At 35.6% G+C, this 14,234-nt stretch overlaps 1 protein-coding gene across 7 annotated transcripts in view; it reads right to left on the reverse strand.

The window, feature by feature from the left end:
• Positions 1-14,234, reverse strand: part of SMARCA1 (SWI/SNF related, matrix associated, actin dependent regulator of chromatin, subfamily a, member 1) — a 426,620-nt gene that overhangs the window by 360,065 nt on the left and 52,321 nt on the right. For 4 of the 7 annotated variants that reach the window (XR_004622504.1, XM_034649950.1, XM_034649949.1 and 1 more), the window contains 3 exons: positions 13,709-13,827; positions 13,384-13,596; positions 204-314 (listed from right to left, as the gene is read on the reverse strand). Coding sequence is in view for 6 of the 7 variants with exons in the window: in XM_034649950.1 (XP_034505841.1) it covers positions 204-314; positions 13,384-13,596; positions 13,709-13,827 (443 nt within the window). In the remaining variant the exon portion in view is untranslated. Of the gene's footprint in view, positions 1-172; positions 315-13,383; positions 13,597-13,708; positions 13,828-14,234 lie in introns of all 7 variants that reach the window. The other 3 variants (XM_034649955.1, XM_034649952.1, XM_034649951.1) reach the window with 1 other exon arrangement.

The following is a 14,234-nucleotide window of genomic DNA, read 5'->3' on the forward strand; positions in this document are numbered from 1 at the left end:
CTAGGGATTTCCTAACCATATGTTCTACAAACAAACAGGGAATGCAGTTGTAGCGTACCCTTTTTCTGTCAAAAACAAATTAGCACTTCATAAAAACAGTTTTTATAATAGGTATCATGTGGCATTAAACATAATATAGGCATTTTAATTATGTAAAAAAAATGAGATCTACCTAAAAGTTAGGAAAATGCTGAAAATTTTACCATTGGAGTTTTAGTTGCCCGTTTCTTCTTTTCTGCTCTTTCTCTTTCCTCAATTTCCATATTTTCTTTCTCAATCAATGAAATCAGAGTATTACAGCGTCTCTGGAATTCCTAAACCAAATAATAAAAGACTTTTAATTTCTCCAACTGAGGCACAATCTTTAAAAAGTAGTAATTATTTAATGGTATCGTTTCTGTAGTATAGAATTTCTAAAGTTGGTGTACTTCAGAACGGTATTCATACAGGATATTAATAGATTCCACCAAAAAGATGGGGGGATAAATGTCATTCAGTGGGTGAATGGGTAAACAAATGGTGGTCTATCCATACCATGAAATGTTACTCAGCAATAGAAAGGAAATAACTATTGGTACACACAACAACCTGGATGAACCTGAAGTGAATTATGCTGAGTGAAAACCGCCAATCTCAAAAGGTTATATATCATATTATTCCATTTATAGAACATTCTTGAAATGACAAAAGTTTAGGAATACAGCACTTATCAATGGTGGCCAGGAGCTAGCAAAGGTGGGAGAGTGCATGCAACTATAAAGAGCTAGCATAAGGGAGTCTTGTGGTGATTACACAAACCTACATGTGATAAAACTGCACTGAACCACACACACACACACACACACACACGAGTGCATGTATAATAAATGAAATCCGAATAAGCTCTATGGATTGTACTAATATGGATTTCCTGATTGTGACCCTGTACTATAGTTATACAAGATGTTACCATTGGTTAAAACTTGGTGAAGGGTGAATGGGACCTTCCTATCCATATCTTTATAACTTCCTGTGAATCATTTCAAAATTAAAAGGTAAGAAAATCACATAAACAAAAAAAAGGGGGGGACGTCCTATTGCCAAAATAAGTTTTGGAAGTATTCAGGTTACAAATGTCAAACAGATTTCTTTATTCCTGGGCTTCTCAGAGATTCAAGTTCCTGACGAGCACGTCAAGCACGGTGGGAGATGTAGAATGCAAGCAGTTCCGAAAGCTATTCAACCAGCAGAAATTTCTTCTCACAGGATGTCTTGCAGGATTAGAGTTCTGAGGAGTGTATCTCAGGAAACAATAGCTGAAAAGATTTTGCATTAACCTTGCCACTACCTATATTTCACTGCCAGCAAATCAATACAACCAAATTATAAATGGTTTTTATGAATGTATGGTGAGCATTAAACATATGATTCATTAATATAGGTACTCATACATATTAACCCTGTATAGTCAGCTGTTTTTAAGGTAAATCATAGATAAATAACATTTTAAAGTATTCCTGTATTCTTTTTCTGTATAAGCAAAAATTATACATACAAAATAGCTAAACACACAAATGAAAATGCATGTTTATTGGTAATTAAGAACCCCAACAAAAATATGGCCAAGGTATGAGAATAGAAAACTCACAAAAAATTAAAACACCCGAATATTTAAAAATTTTTCACTGAAACTAATGGTCAAAGAAATGCAAAGTAAAACAATGCCATCTTTATCAAATTGCCAGTGATATGTGCATGCACGTGTATGTGGTGTACAGATCCAGTGTTGGCAATAAGATGGGGATATGGGAACTCTGATTCACTGATGATGGGATGCCAATGTTACTGCCTGTTACAGACTGCATTTTATCCCCCCCCCCAGTTCATATGCTGAAGCTTAACACCCCCACAACAATGTGACTATGTTTGAAGGTAAAACCTTTAAGGAGGTAATTAATGTTAAATGAGGTTGTAAGGGTGGGGCTGTAAATCCAACAGGACTGGTGTTCTTATAAGAGGAGGAGGAGACACCCAGAGATACTTCTCTCTACACTCATACAGAGAAAGGGCCATGTGAGAACACAGTGAGAAGGCACCATCTACAAGCCAGAGAGAAAGATCTCACCAGAAACCAACCCTGCTAGCACTGCGATATTGAACTTCCAGTCTCCAAAATTGTGAAAGACTTCTGTTTAAGCCACCCCATTTGTGGTATTCTGTTATGGCATCTCAAGCAGACTAATAACTACACCTTTCGGGGCACCCGGCTGGCTCAGTTGGTGGAGCATGCAACTCTTGATGTCAGGCTGTGGGTTTGAGCCCCACGTTCAGTGTGGAGGTTACTTAAAAATAAAATCTTAAAAAAAATACACTATACCTTTCTAGAAAGCAGTTTGGGAATATCAACAAAGCATCTAAAAATTTCCTCTTTTGAACTAACAATTTCACTCCTAGAAACTTAATGTAAGGAAATAAGAGATGTATACAAAAATTTACAAAAGAATGTTTGGAGAAGTATTATTTTTAGCAGGGAAATACTGAGAACTAAATTTTTGATCATTTGAAAATGGAGGGGTACCTGGGTGCTCAGTCAGTTAAGCAGCTGCCTTTGGCTCAGGTCAAGATCCCAGAGTCCAGGGGCGCCTGGGTGGCACAGCGGTTAAGCGTCTGCCTTCGGCTCAGGGCGTGATCCCGGCGTTATGGGATCGAGCCCCACATCAGGCTCCTCTGCTATGAGCCTGCTTCTTCCTCTCCCACTCCCCCTGCTTGTGTTCCCTCTCTCGCTGGCTGTCTCTATCTCTGTCGCATAAATAAAATCTTTAAAAAAAAAAAAAAAAAGATCCCAGAGTCCGGGGATCAGGATCGAGCCCTGTGTTGGGCTCCCTGCTCAGTGGGGAGTCTGCTTCTACCTCTCCCTCTGCTCCTCCCCCCACTCGTGTGTGCGCTCCCTCTCACTCTCTCTCTCAAATAAAATCTTTTACAAAAAGAAAATGAAATACACAGACACATCTTACTGTATGTATGTATACAGAAAAACAGCTGAGAGAATAGTAACTACTGCATTACAAGTGGTCAGCAGCAGCTATCTCTGAAAGTAGGTCCAACACTAACTTCTATTTTCATTTTCATACTAGACAGTATTTTCCAAATTTTCTGCAATGAATATTTAGGTCCTGGGCAACCTATAATGCTTTTAAGAAATGGCAAATGGCTTTTTTTTTTTCTTCAAAGATTTTATTTACTTATTTGACAGAGATAGAGACAGCCAGTGAGAGAGGGAACACAAGCAGGGGGAGTGGGAGAGGAAGAAGCAGGCTCATAGCAGAGGAGCCTGATGTGGGGCTCGAATCCCATAACGCCGGGATCACGCCCTGAGCCGAAGGCAGACGCTTAACCGCTGTGCCACCCAGGCGCCCCGGCAAATGGCTTTTTAATACAGCTTTAACTTTCCAAATACAAGCCAGAAAAATGACATACAACATAGGAAATGATACATATAGAAAGATTATCAACTATTCAAGCATTTTCTACTTTCTAAAAATTCAAACCCAAAGGAGGCAGAAAACTAACAGTCTATCCAGAAAAACAAATCCTCCTTAATGTTTTAAAAATATTACTATTTATTAAAAATAACCTTACAAAATCCTGCTACATTAAAATTTCTTCTGCATCCCCAATTACCCAAGGTTAAATAATTTAGGAAAAATAACATCCTTACTTACCAAAACAATAGTGGTATCTTTAATATGCAGACAATATTCTTCATAGCTTCATTCAATAACACACATACAAATTAAACAGCATGTTATTCAATTTATCTATTACAAAAAGGGCTAAGTTGACCCTGATGAGATTTGATTGTTGGTTTCTAGGGAGACTAGACAGAGTCTTTATGTGAAGCTGATTCTTGAATCATTAAGCTATACCCTCTGGCTGTTATTATTCTCAATAAGGAATAGTTGCCAGTGACTGCAGATATCTTTAGATAAATGTTCATGGTTCATATGGGTGATTCAGGGAAAAAACTAATGCTTTTGAGACTATCTCAATATGCAGGGAAGTAGAACATCTCCAAATAATTATAAATAGACTGTATAATAAGTTCTTACCTTCGTTCCTATTAACATGTCACTAACTACTCCAGACACAGAAAAATACCCTCTCAAGAGAAAGGCACCAAGGAATGGAAGAGTGTGGATGTTACCTTCCAGCATAGGTAATGTCACTTTCTCTACAGATACCAACCCCATTTTTCATTCACATGCTTAAGCACTGCCTAACTAAACAGATGGTATCATAAACAGAACACTAGCTAAAACTAGAAATTACAAGGTGAAAGGCCAGATTACCAATAAAATGGTGATTTGCTTTTTGAATAACTGACTACAAAAAGTTTCATATCAAAAGCACCTTATCTTATATGATTTCTTCTTTCACATCCATATTCTCCTAAATTCTTGCACCTCTTTACATTCTTATGTTCCTGGGGTTACAGGGAATGTTTCATGTGGTCTCAATCTATTTCCTCAGTTCTGTGGTCTAATTATCTCTTTTACCACTTCCCAACACTGGATTTAGGATTGAAGTTGGAGGGAGAAAAATAGCACACAAGAAGAAGAGAGAGGATGCAAAAACAATTAAAAAACCAAAGAGAATAAGAAAATGACAAATGGAGGGAAGCCTGGGTGGCTCAGTCAGTTGAGCATCCGACTCTTGATTTCGGCTTATGATCTCACGGTTATGAGTTCAAGCCCTGCATCGGGCTCTGTGCTCAGCATGGAGTCTGCTTGAGATTCTCTACCTCTCCCTCCCCCTCTGCTCCTCCTTCCCCCACACTCTCTCCCTCTCATTCTCTCTAAAATAAATAAATAAATCTTCAAAAAAAATAAAAAGAAAATGACAAATGGAAAACTGGTGTTAGTATCTGTGGCAAGAAAATAAAAGTATTGTGTTCATCATGTGTGGGAGATACTGGATTTTTAAAAAGTTAAACAAATTTCTTCAGGGCAGGACTTCTCAGAGCTTTTAGTACTCTAAAGTAGATTGGAAGCATCAAGGGCAAGAATCAATATCAGCGTTTCCCAAATCTATTAGAACACAGAACCTGTGTTCTGCAGATCACAGATATGCATATCCTAAAACAACATTTGGTCAAAACCTATTTGGGAGATGCTGTCCAGGATAAGAGTGACAGATAAAGCTAAGTTTGGATCAAAGGACAAAGAACCTAGACACTAACAGCAAAGAACTTTGGAATTTTACTTAATTTAGCTGCCAAAAGGATCTCATTAATGGAGTTTTGAGCAGAAGTGGTGATGTAATCAAAGGTGTATTTTGTACTAGGAAATCTTCCCTTGATACAGACTCTCAATAGTGTGAGTTCATAAAATCACAGACTCTCAAGATTAGAAAGGATCTTTAAAAATCATTTAAGTTGATGCCGAATCCATTCTACTAGGTCCTTGCTAGTTAGTTGTCTGGCCTGTGTGAATTCTTCCAACAACAGGACTACCAATAGACTCCCTCCCAAGGTTGTCTATTCTACCTTTGGACAAGTTAAAAATGTTCCCTAATGCAATGCTGCCTTATACTTCCCACAATGGGTTGTAGGTCTAATTTTTGTAGTCACAAAGTACAAGCTGATTCCCTCTTCTGACAATCCTTCAAATATTACAAGGCAGCTCTCATGCCTCCACCACACCACCACTAGACCTCCCAAATACCTCTCTTTTAGGCTAAAGAGCCTCTCCCTTTACCCATCCTTCATTTAACACTTTTCTTAAAGGACTGTATAGCACTTATATATACCATTGGTTATATAATTTCTTTCTTTCCTTTCCACCTTTCTGACACAGTCTTTTAACCAGAACACACATCTTTTCTGTGAAGAGCCAGATAGTACATATTTTTGGCTTTCCAGACCACACAGTCAGTCACAACTACTCAGCTCTGCCACTGTAGCATAAGGGCAGCTGTAGACAATACATAAATGAATGTGTGTGGCTGTGTTCCCATAAAACCTTACTTACAGATATTAAAATTTGAATTTTGAATCATTTTCACGTTACAAAATACCTTTTTAATTTTCTTCTAACCATTTGAAAATGTAAAAATTCTTGGCTTACAGGCCTTAGAAAAACAGGTCGGGATGGGGAGCTGTAGTTTGGCAAACCCTGTTTTAAAGATTTTTTTTTTAATTTCTTTATTTGACAGAGATAGAGACAGCCAGCGAGAGAGGGGACACAAGCAGGGGGAGTGGGAAAGGAAGAAGCAGGCTCATAGAGGAAGAGCCTGATGTGGGGCTCGATCCCATAACGCCGGGATCACGCCCTGAGCCGAAGGCAGACGCTTAACCGCTGTGCCACCCAGGCGCCCCGGCAAACCCCGTTTTAAACTATAGTCTTTAGATTTACTTTAAACAAATTATGCTGCCTCGGTTTTCTACACCTTTCTAACGGTTTATGAGTTCATTCAATGCAAAGTGACCCAAGTTTCAACTTTTGAATACTAGGATATGTATCTCCACCTTTATTTAATAAATGATGAAATGTCTGCAATGAGCAGCACTGCCTCTTACTATGCAGTGAATATCAATCATACCAGGCACCAAGTTCAAATATCCTTTGCCCCAATACTCAGCTTCAAAGCATCAATTCAAAAGGCACAGAAAGCATCAGTAGACTTGAAGTGACTTATTGAAAGAGATTAAAGAGGCTCCACATTACATTTCCTATGTACTAAAATCCTAGACACTAAGCCTACCTAAGTCTGAATGACAGAAGTCTGTGCCTGTTATAGTTCAAAGTCAAAAGCAGGTGAATGAACAAGGGCAAAAAAATAAATAAATAAATTGCACTCCACATTCGCACCTCTAAATTTGTAGTTTTATAAAGTCAGAATTTTCTTCTACAGTTCTTACTAAAATAAAATGGGTGTTTTTTTCCTTTGCTCTTTTATTAATTCCGTATACTTCACTTACAGAATCAATACTTTCAACTGTACATTCTATGGTATATTTTCCAGGTTCTTTGTCACTTTTGAACCTCTATCATACTTTAAAAAAGCAACAGCATTCTTTTTTTTTAAGATTTTATTTATTTATTTGACAGAGATAGAGACAGCCAGCGAGAGAGGGAACACAAGCAGGGGGAGTGGGAGAGGAAGAAGCAGGCTCATAGCGGAGGAGCCTGATGTGGGGCTCGATCCCACAACGCCAGGATCACGCCCTGAGCCGAAGGCAGACGCTTAACAACTGCGCCACCCAGGTGCCCCAGCAACAGCATTCTATGTTAGCTCTCAGCACCCAAGCATACTGGCAGTTAAATGGGAGTTAATATTCCAATAAATATATCTTATATTTCTCAAACAAGTATCAAACATTATGATACTTTTAGTTAACTGCTGCCACTTACATATCATTATTTATAAAATGTTATTGCCACCTCTTTGCAAGATAATACATAAGTAAAAATACATAAAATGGACTCTTGTTAGTGCATTTATCGTATTTCAGATTGTTAGAACAGTTCAGTCTTAAACCCAACACTATAGTTGCTAATAAAACACATGATATTTATAACAGGCTATTCAAACTTAGGAAAAAATAAAAGCTTCAGGGATGACAGCCAAATAAAATTTATTGTTAGAAAAAGGTAGACAAAAAGAAAAGAACTCAAACTCATTGCTATATTTCTTTACTTTCTAAGTCTGATCCAACTGTAGGAGTTTATGAGATAGAAGCCAACTGAAGTACAAAAGTTCCACGCTCATTTATTCACTGAATGCCTACTTTGTGCAAGGTGCTATGCTGGTCCCTTTAGATATAACCAATTGTACTTGAAGGTTAAGAGAGCAGCAGTTTAAAAAAAAAGACTCTGGGGCAGATGGTGATACATTAGCCAAGGGGAGGGAAAAAAAAGGAGGAACAGAGGAAAGACAGAGATATAAATTTGGGAATTATCAGCCTGTGTGGTAACTGAGGTAGACATTTGCCCACTTCCACAGAACAGCATTTCTAAAATGTAAATCTGATAATTGTCACTGCCCTATTAAAGTCTTTCAACAACGCCCCCCATTTCCTATGGACTAATGACGGAAGACTTCTGTACAGCAGACAAGGCCCTTCATAATTTGTCTTCCATCTCTTTCCTCGTCTCCCAATACTTCCCTACTCACACCGTACCATGCTAAACTACTTGAAATTTCTGAATATGCTGTGCTTGTTTATACCCTTGCATATGCTGTTTCCACAACCTGGAATGTAGTCCCATGGCCAACTCCTAGTTTTTCAAGACTCGGATCCAAAAAGGACCTCTTCTGGGAAACCATTCCTCTAACCTAACCCTCAAGGCAAAGTTAAGCACTACCTCTCCTGTACATGCCTCTGTATAGAACCTTTTTTAAAATTAAGGCTGAAAAGGAACACTTTAGTCTTTTAGATGCATGAGGAACATTACCCCTATGAGCATAAATATATTTTGTTTTTCGTGTTTTAATAATACTATAATCAAGAAGAACCCATCAATATATTTTACAGTTTACCAATTTTAACAATAGTGTATTAATTCATATTTTCACATTTCATTGTAATGTTCTAAGATATCAATATTGGCTAACATCACACAATTAAGTACTAATATATAAAATAAAAAGTCACAAGCAGCATTCTGTATGAAATTTCCTAGACTACGCTGCATAAGCAACAAAGGAGTTATTGCCACTACAGAATAAGTTGGAAATTTTTTAATTCAACTTTCATTTTTTTAAAGTATCTATTAAAAAAATCCTCTCTAATTGGACAGATAATTTATAAAATATCGTGTGCCAAACTAATAACCTAATTAACATTTACTATCACTGATAAATCTATAAAAAAAGAAGCTAATAAAAAGCTATAGCAATATTTTCTAAAAAGTATTTTTCTCCTACAATTCTAATGAGGAATGTCATTGTCTTAATTTTAAATAAGGAAAACTTTCATTAATAATAAAGTTGTGATTTGAAAACCAACAGTAATAACATGGAATTTTCATTACATTGTATACAACAGTGTATGATTCTTTCTCTGTGATGCCTTCAGAAAAATTCACTGAACTACCTAAGGAAGGGTAATTGTAAACAATTCATTACTAATACTTTGATTCAACTCCAAGGACATAGCTACAGGCAATGTGCACACAGCTGCTTGAGAGAGGAAAGAAAAACACTCCTCAGAAGCTAAAAGGCAAGAATGCTTTTTGACTAAAATTAACAGTCAAAGCAACCCTGCAAAGGATGCAATAAATGATCATATCAAGAAATGTTCTTTATCTCAGAGAGTTAAATTCTGCCTGTTCTCCTATAAGTCCTTAAAAGGACCTAAGCAGGTCTAAGGAATTACTGATTAAACTTTGGGTATTTTCCACATGTCCTTTCCAGTAAACTTCAAATAATGTGCTAGATCTTTTGGATCTCTCAGATTCTTTTCAAATCTCCCAGTCACATTAAGTCTGTCACTAACTGGAGATAATACCCTGAAACTCAGTCCCTAAAAGGAATGGCAAAAAAATTAATGAGCTAATATTAGTTAGTAAACAGATTGGTAAGTATTACATAAAGGATACTATATAAACACAGAGTATTATCATTTCCTCTTATAGTCACTTGGTAAAGGTCCTTTTAATTCTGATCATCTTTGAATGTCCTAAGACTAAGACCCCATTATAAGATATTTTTCTTAGCAGGAAAATGGTAAGGCAATTCACATGCTCTGAGCTGAAAAATCTAAACGGATCATATCCTTCCTACTTGTTTATGTAGTTCAATAGCGACTGATTACTTACTTAAAGACCACACAAGTTCTCAGAGAAAAATATCACAATCTTTTTAGCACATAGAAATAGAACTAAAACTCATTTTCTCTTTTGTATAGCCAGCATTTTCAAATGGAGAAGAGCCTCAAAGAAATCTTCATACTTTAGCTGAAGGCTTTCAAAGTGAGGCATATTTAGAAGTTGAGGTTCATGCCTTTAAGCACTTTAAGACTGTTAGTTAAGTCAGAAGCCATGAATTCAGTACTTTGAGATGTCTGAATAAAATATAACTACCAAGATTTTCACTTTTTTCCTAAGTATTTCACACTATTTATTGGTGTCTCTGGGAAAGAAGAGTCACCTTTAAGCAAAACTATGTTTTTTTAAAGATAGCTTCTTTAGTAAGCTAAGTTTAAAGTTTACCCATTAATACGATTTTAATTTGAACACAGTGACACACTCACATAATGAATCAAATTACATCCTTTGTAGTTCTAAGATAGGATTTTTAATGAAACAAATTAACTTTGGAAAACACAACTGCCTTTTTCAAGAGGAAGTTCCTCTTCCTAGACTGTGCACGTGATTCACTATACAGAACAATTATTTAAAATAAGGGGGCAAGAAACTGAGGGCTTCGGTGTGGGGGAATGGGATGGGCTGGTGATGGGTATTAAGGAAGGCACGTATTGCATGGTGCGCTGGGTGTTATACGCAACTAATGAATCATGGAACTTTACATCAAAAACTAGGGGTGTACTGTATGGTGACTAACAATATAATAAAATATTATTATTAAAAAATTAAAAATAAAATATAATAAAATAAGGGGACAAAGAGATCACCTAGAATTATTAATAATCCATTCCTTTAATTCCCTAACAATTGATAATGCCATGAAATATTCCAAAAAGACAGTCTAACTATATGCATGTTCTAAAATATATTACCTATACTCTAAATCCAGAAATATAAGCAAAAATTATCCATTAACTAGGAGGGAAATAAAAACAATATGATAGAAAAGCTAACTAACAAAAAACTTTGGATTAAAATATTTAAATATTAAATAAACTATTATATGTCCTTGAAGATTCTTTAGAAATCATAAATTCCACCTCCCAGAAGAGGTATCTTCATTATTAACAGACAAAATGATGGTTTCACTTTGCAATCACGTAATTAGTTAATATCTGCTCTTTGGAAAACATACATTGGAGATTTACATCTCTCGGTAAAGAAAGAAGTAAATGCTTTGTAGAAAGAAGATGGAGGAAAATAAGAATCTTTACAAGGGAGTTCAGAGACATCTAGTGGTTGATAAGAATACACCGGGGTTTTTTTTTAGAAAATAAAATAAGGTTATGTAGTCCTACAGCCATGTTCTTATTACAAATAATATAAGGTTTTTCTTGCACTTTTGAATCTGTTTCATCCTCTGCTTTAGTTTAATGATTCTAGAAACAGAAACAGCATTAAACTCTCAACCTTTTAAGAAATTAGTACGGTATCACTGAAATAATACTCAAAATTCAGCAAATGTTCTATCATATAAAAGGGCATTTATGATTTAAAACATGATTCACTGACAAATGCAGGTCGGCATTTGTCTTTTACAAGCTGTTGTTGCTGCTCTACATTAGATAATTACACACATGGCTAAAATTTTTAAATTCATGGCTTTTGAAAGGAGTTCTCTGCTAAACAAGGTCATTGATGCACTGAGCTAGAAGACACCTTAAAAGGCCAACTAGCTCACTGCCAAAGTCTTCAGACAGTCAAAATAGAATCTCATTTTCAAAGCTAATAGAAAAGCTATTTACATTGTTCTTCAATAATCTATTTCAATGATCCAAAGAGCCCTGTCAAACAAATCTTTTCTACCTCAAACCTCAGCCTTTCATGCTACAGATTAATTCTTATCTTTTCTATTTTTAATTCAATTCTTCCCTACTATATCTTATTAACATATACACCTCTTCATATTCTTTTGTGTAAGCATAGCACTTTAAATTTATCCTTATTAAATGTCATGTTGTAAGATTCAACCTGTCCATCATTCCAATATCTCTAGTTCCTTTTGAATCCTGGCTTGATCAAAAGTATTTGCTAGCTCTCCAGCATTATGTATTCCATAAACTTGACAGGCACATTCTAACAGTCCAAGAATACGCTGAATTTATGTTAAAGTTTTAAGAAATATTTGATCTTATAATGCATCTGGAAAATTAGTGCCTTCAATATAGCAACTCAAGATTTTTCTTTTTTTTCAGCTTGAAGTGAAAATATAAAATGAATCAAACAAAATATTAAGAATTATTTCACACCCCTATTTACATGTTAGGTCAAGAAAACATTTATGATAGAAAGCAACTACTTAAAAATGTCCATTGTTTGGGGGCACCTGGGTGGCTCAGACAGTTAAGCATCTGACTCTTGATTTTAGTTCAGGTCATGATCTCAGGGTTGTGAGATCAAGCCCCGCATCAGGTTCTGCACTGGAAGTGTAGTCTGCTTAAGATTCTCTCTCTCCCTGTCCCTCTGCCTCGCTCTTCTCCCACCTCTCTCTCTCCCTCTCTAAAAAAAAATGTCCGTTGTCTGAATTGTTAGTTTCTGGTGCTTTTAATAATTTTTAGGCTATATAAATCTATTTTTGTCTTAATTACCTTACCTGACAAAAGACTGACAATGCTAACATTAAAAATGTGTTGAATTTAAAAAAAGTGTTCAATATCAATTTGAACACTGTCAAGCAGCAGTAGAATTTAACAGGAACACAATTCACATTAGAAAGTATGAAGTAAATTGCATGAAGCTAAAATATCTCTTCTACTTAATTATTCTCTGTCGCATCATATTCTTTTAAAGATTCAACTTAGGCAACAATTCCTTCTCATTAAAAATAAATCCTTAAGTTATTCACACAGTCTCAAGTATCACCTGCCTTATTACAAATGGGGAAAGGTACCTTTAAAGTGGACAGCTCTGATGGTTATCAGATTAACCAAGTGATCAAACTTGGCACCACCAAGAGTGGGACAACCTAGGTCAATGTGCCTCCTGATGTGATGTGATAAGTAGTACACATCACTCATGTCACATTCTTGCCACAACCAAATGCAATATGTGAACTTTGCCTGGATCATCAACTTAAAAAAAGAGCTGAGAGACACTTTGGGAACAACTGGACAATTTTGTACATAGACTGCATACTACATGACATTACTGAATCAATGTTAACATTTTCAGGTAGGAAAAAGGTATTGTGGTTATATTGGAAAAGGTCCTTATTTTAAGGAGATAATTGCTTAAGTATTTAGAGATAACACTCTTGATGTCGGCAACTTACTTTCAATAAACTCAAAAATCTAGATATGTTTATTTTTTAATATCAGATATAGATATGTCTTTCTGAATATAGATATGTTCCTGTATTTCTTAATACAAAATATAGATTCTATATGTATATATAGATTCTATGTATGTATGTACAAGTGCATATCTGGGTAGAGGGTAAAATGTTAACAATCAGAGAATCTAATGAAGAATATATGATATTTGAAATTTTTCAAGATAAAAAGTTGAAGGAAATAAGTAAGAAAAGAATACATACCATGGCAGTTCTAGACTTGATAAACCAGTCAAATCTAAACTGAGGAGCATTCCGTACACACTGTCTTAATTCTTCATATACGTTTTCTCTATCAAAGCCCATTTTGTGCAACATACAAATCAAGAATCTGTCTTCTTCCTCAGTATAGTTCTTTCCTTTGCTGGTTCCATACTGAATACGCAATTGATGAAATGGAGCCTTGTATCTTGCAATCTGTAAATTGAAACAAAATTGTGATTTTAACTAAATGTTCAATAAGTCAAAGCTAATCACCATGTCAATTAGAACAATCTAATAATGATTTGAAAATTATGAAATATAATACTTTGGCATCCAGGGCTTTCTTGATACTGATCCTTCGTTGAATTCTTGCTTCTCCACGTTCAATCTGAGCCATAATTTTCTCAATGTCCTGTAATTCATTGCAACGTTCCCAAAATACAGCTGAAAAACAGAATTATTACTTTTTAATAAATGTACTACCATTTTAAGTAAATGAATCCAAGGAGCTGTAGAATAAAGAATTAAGATTCTTTAGATAGTAATTCTTAAAGATAATAATAAAGAATTAACAAAGAATTAACAGGACATGATGCAGTGAACTTTATACCGTATAAAACTAAGATTCATATATATATATATATATATATATATATATATATATTCAATTATTAAATACCCCAAACTTAAGTAAGACCTCAACAAGAAGGTTTTAGGTTAGCGATTCTTTTCCTGAAATACTATGGAATTTTTTTTAAAGATTTTATTTATTTATTTGACAAAGAGAGAGACAGCCAGCGACAGAGGGAACACAAGCAGGGGGAGTGGGAGAGGAAGAAGCAGGCTCCCAG

This window comes from Ailuropoda melanoleuca, chromosome X (assembly GCF_002007445.2).
Source record: "Ailuropoda melanoleuca isolate Jingjing chromosome X, ASM200744v2, whole genome shotgun sequence".
Classification (NCBI taxonomy): domain Eukaryota; kingdom Metazoa; phylum Chordata; class Mammalia; order Carnivora; family Ursidae; genus Ailuropoda; species Ailuropoda melanoleuca.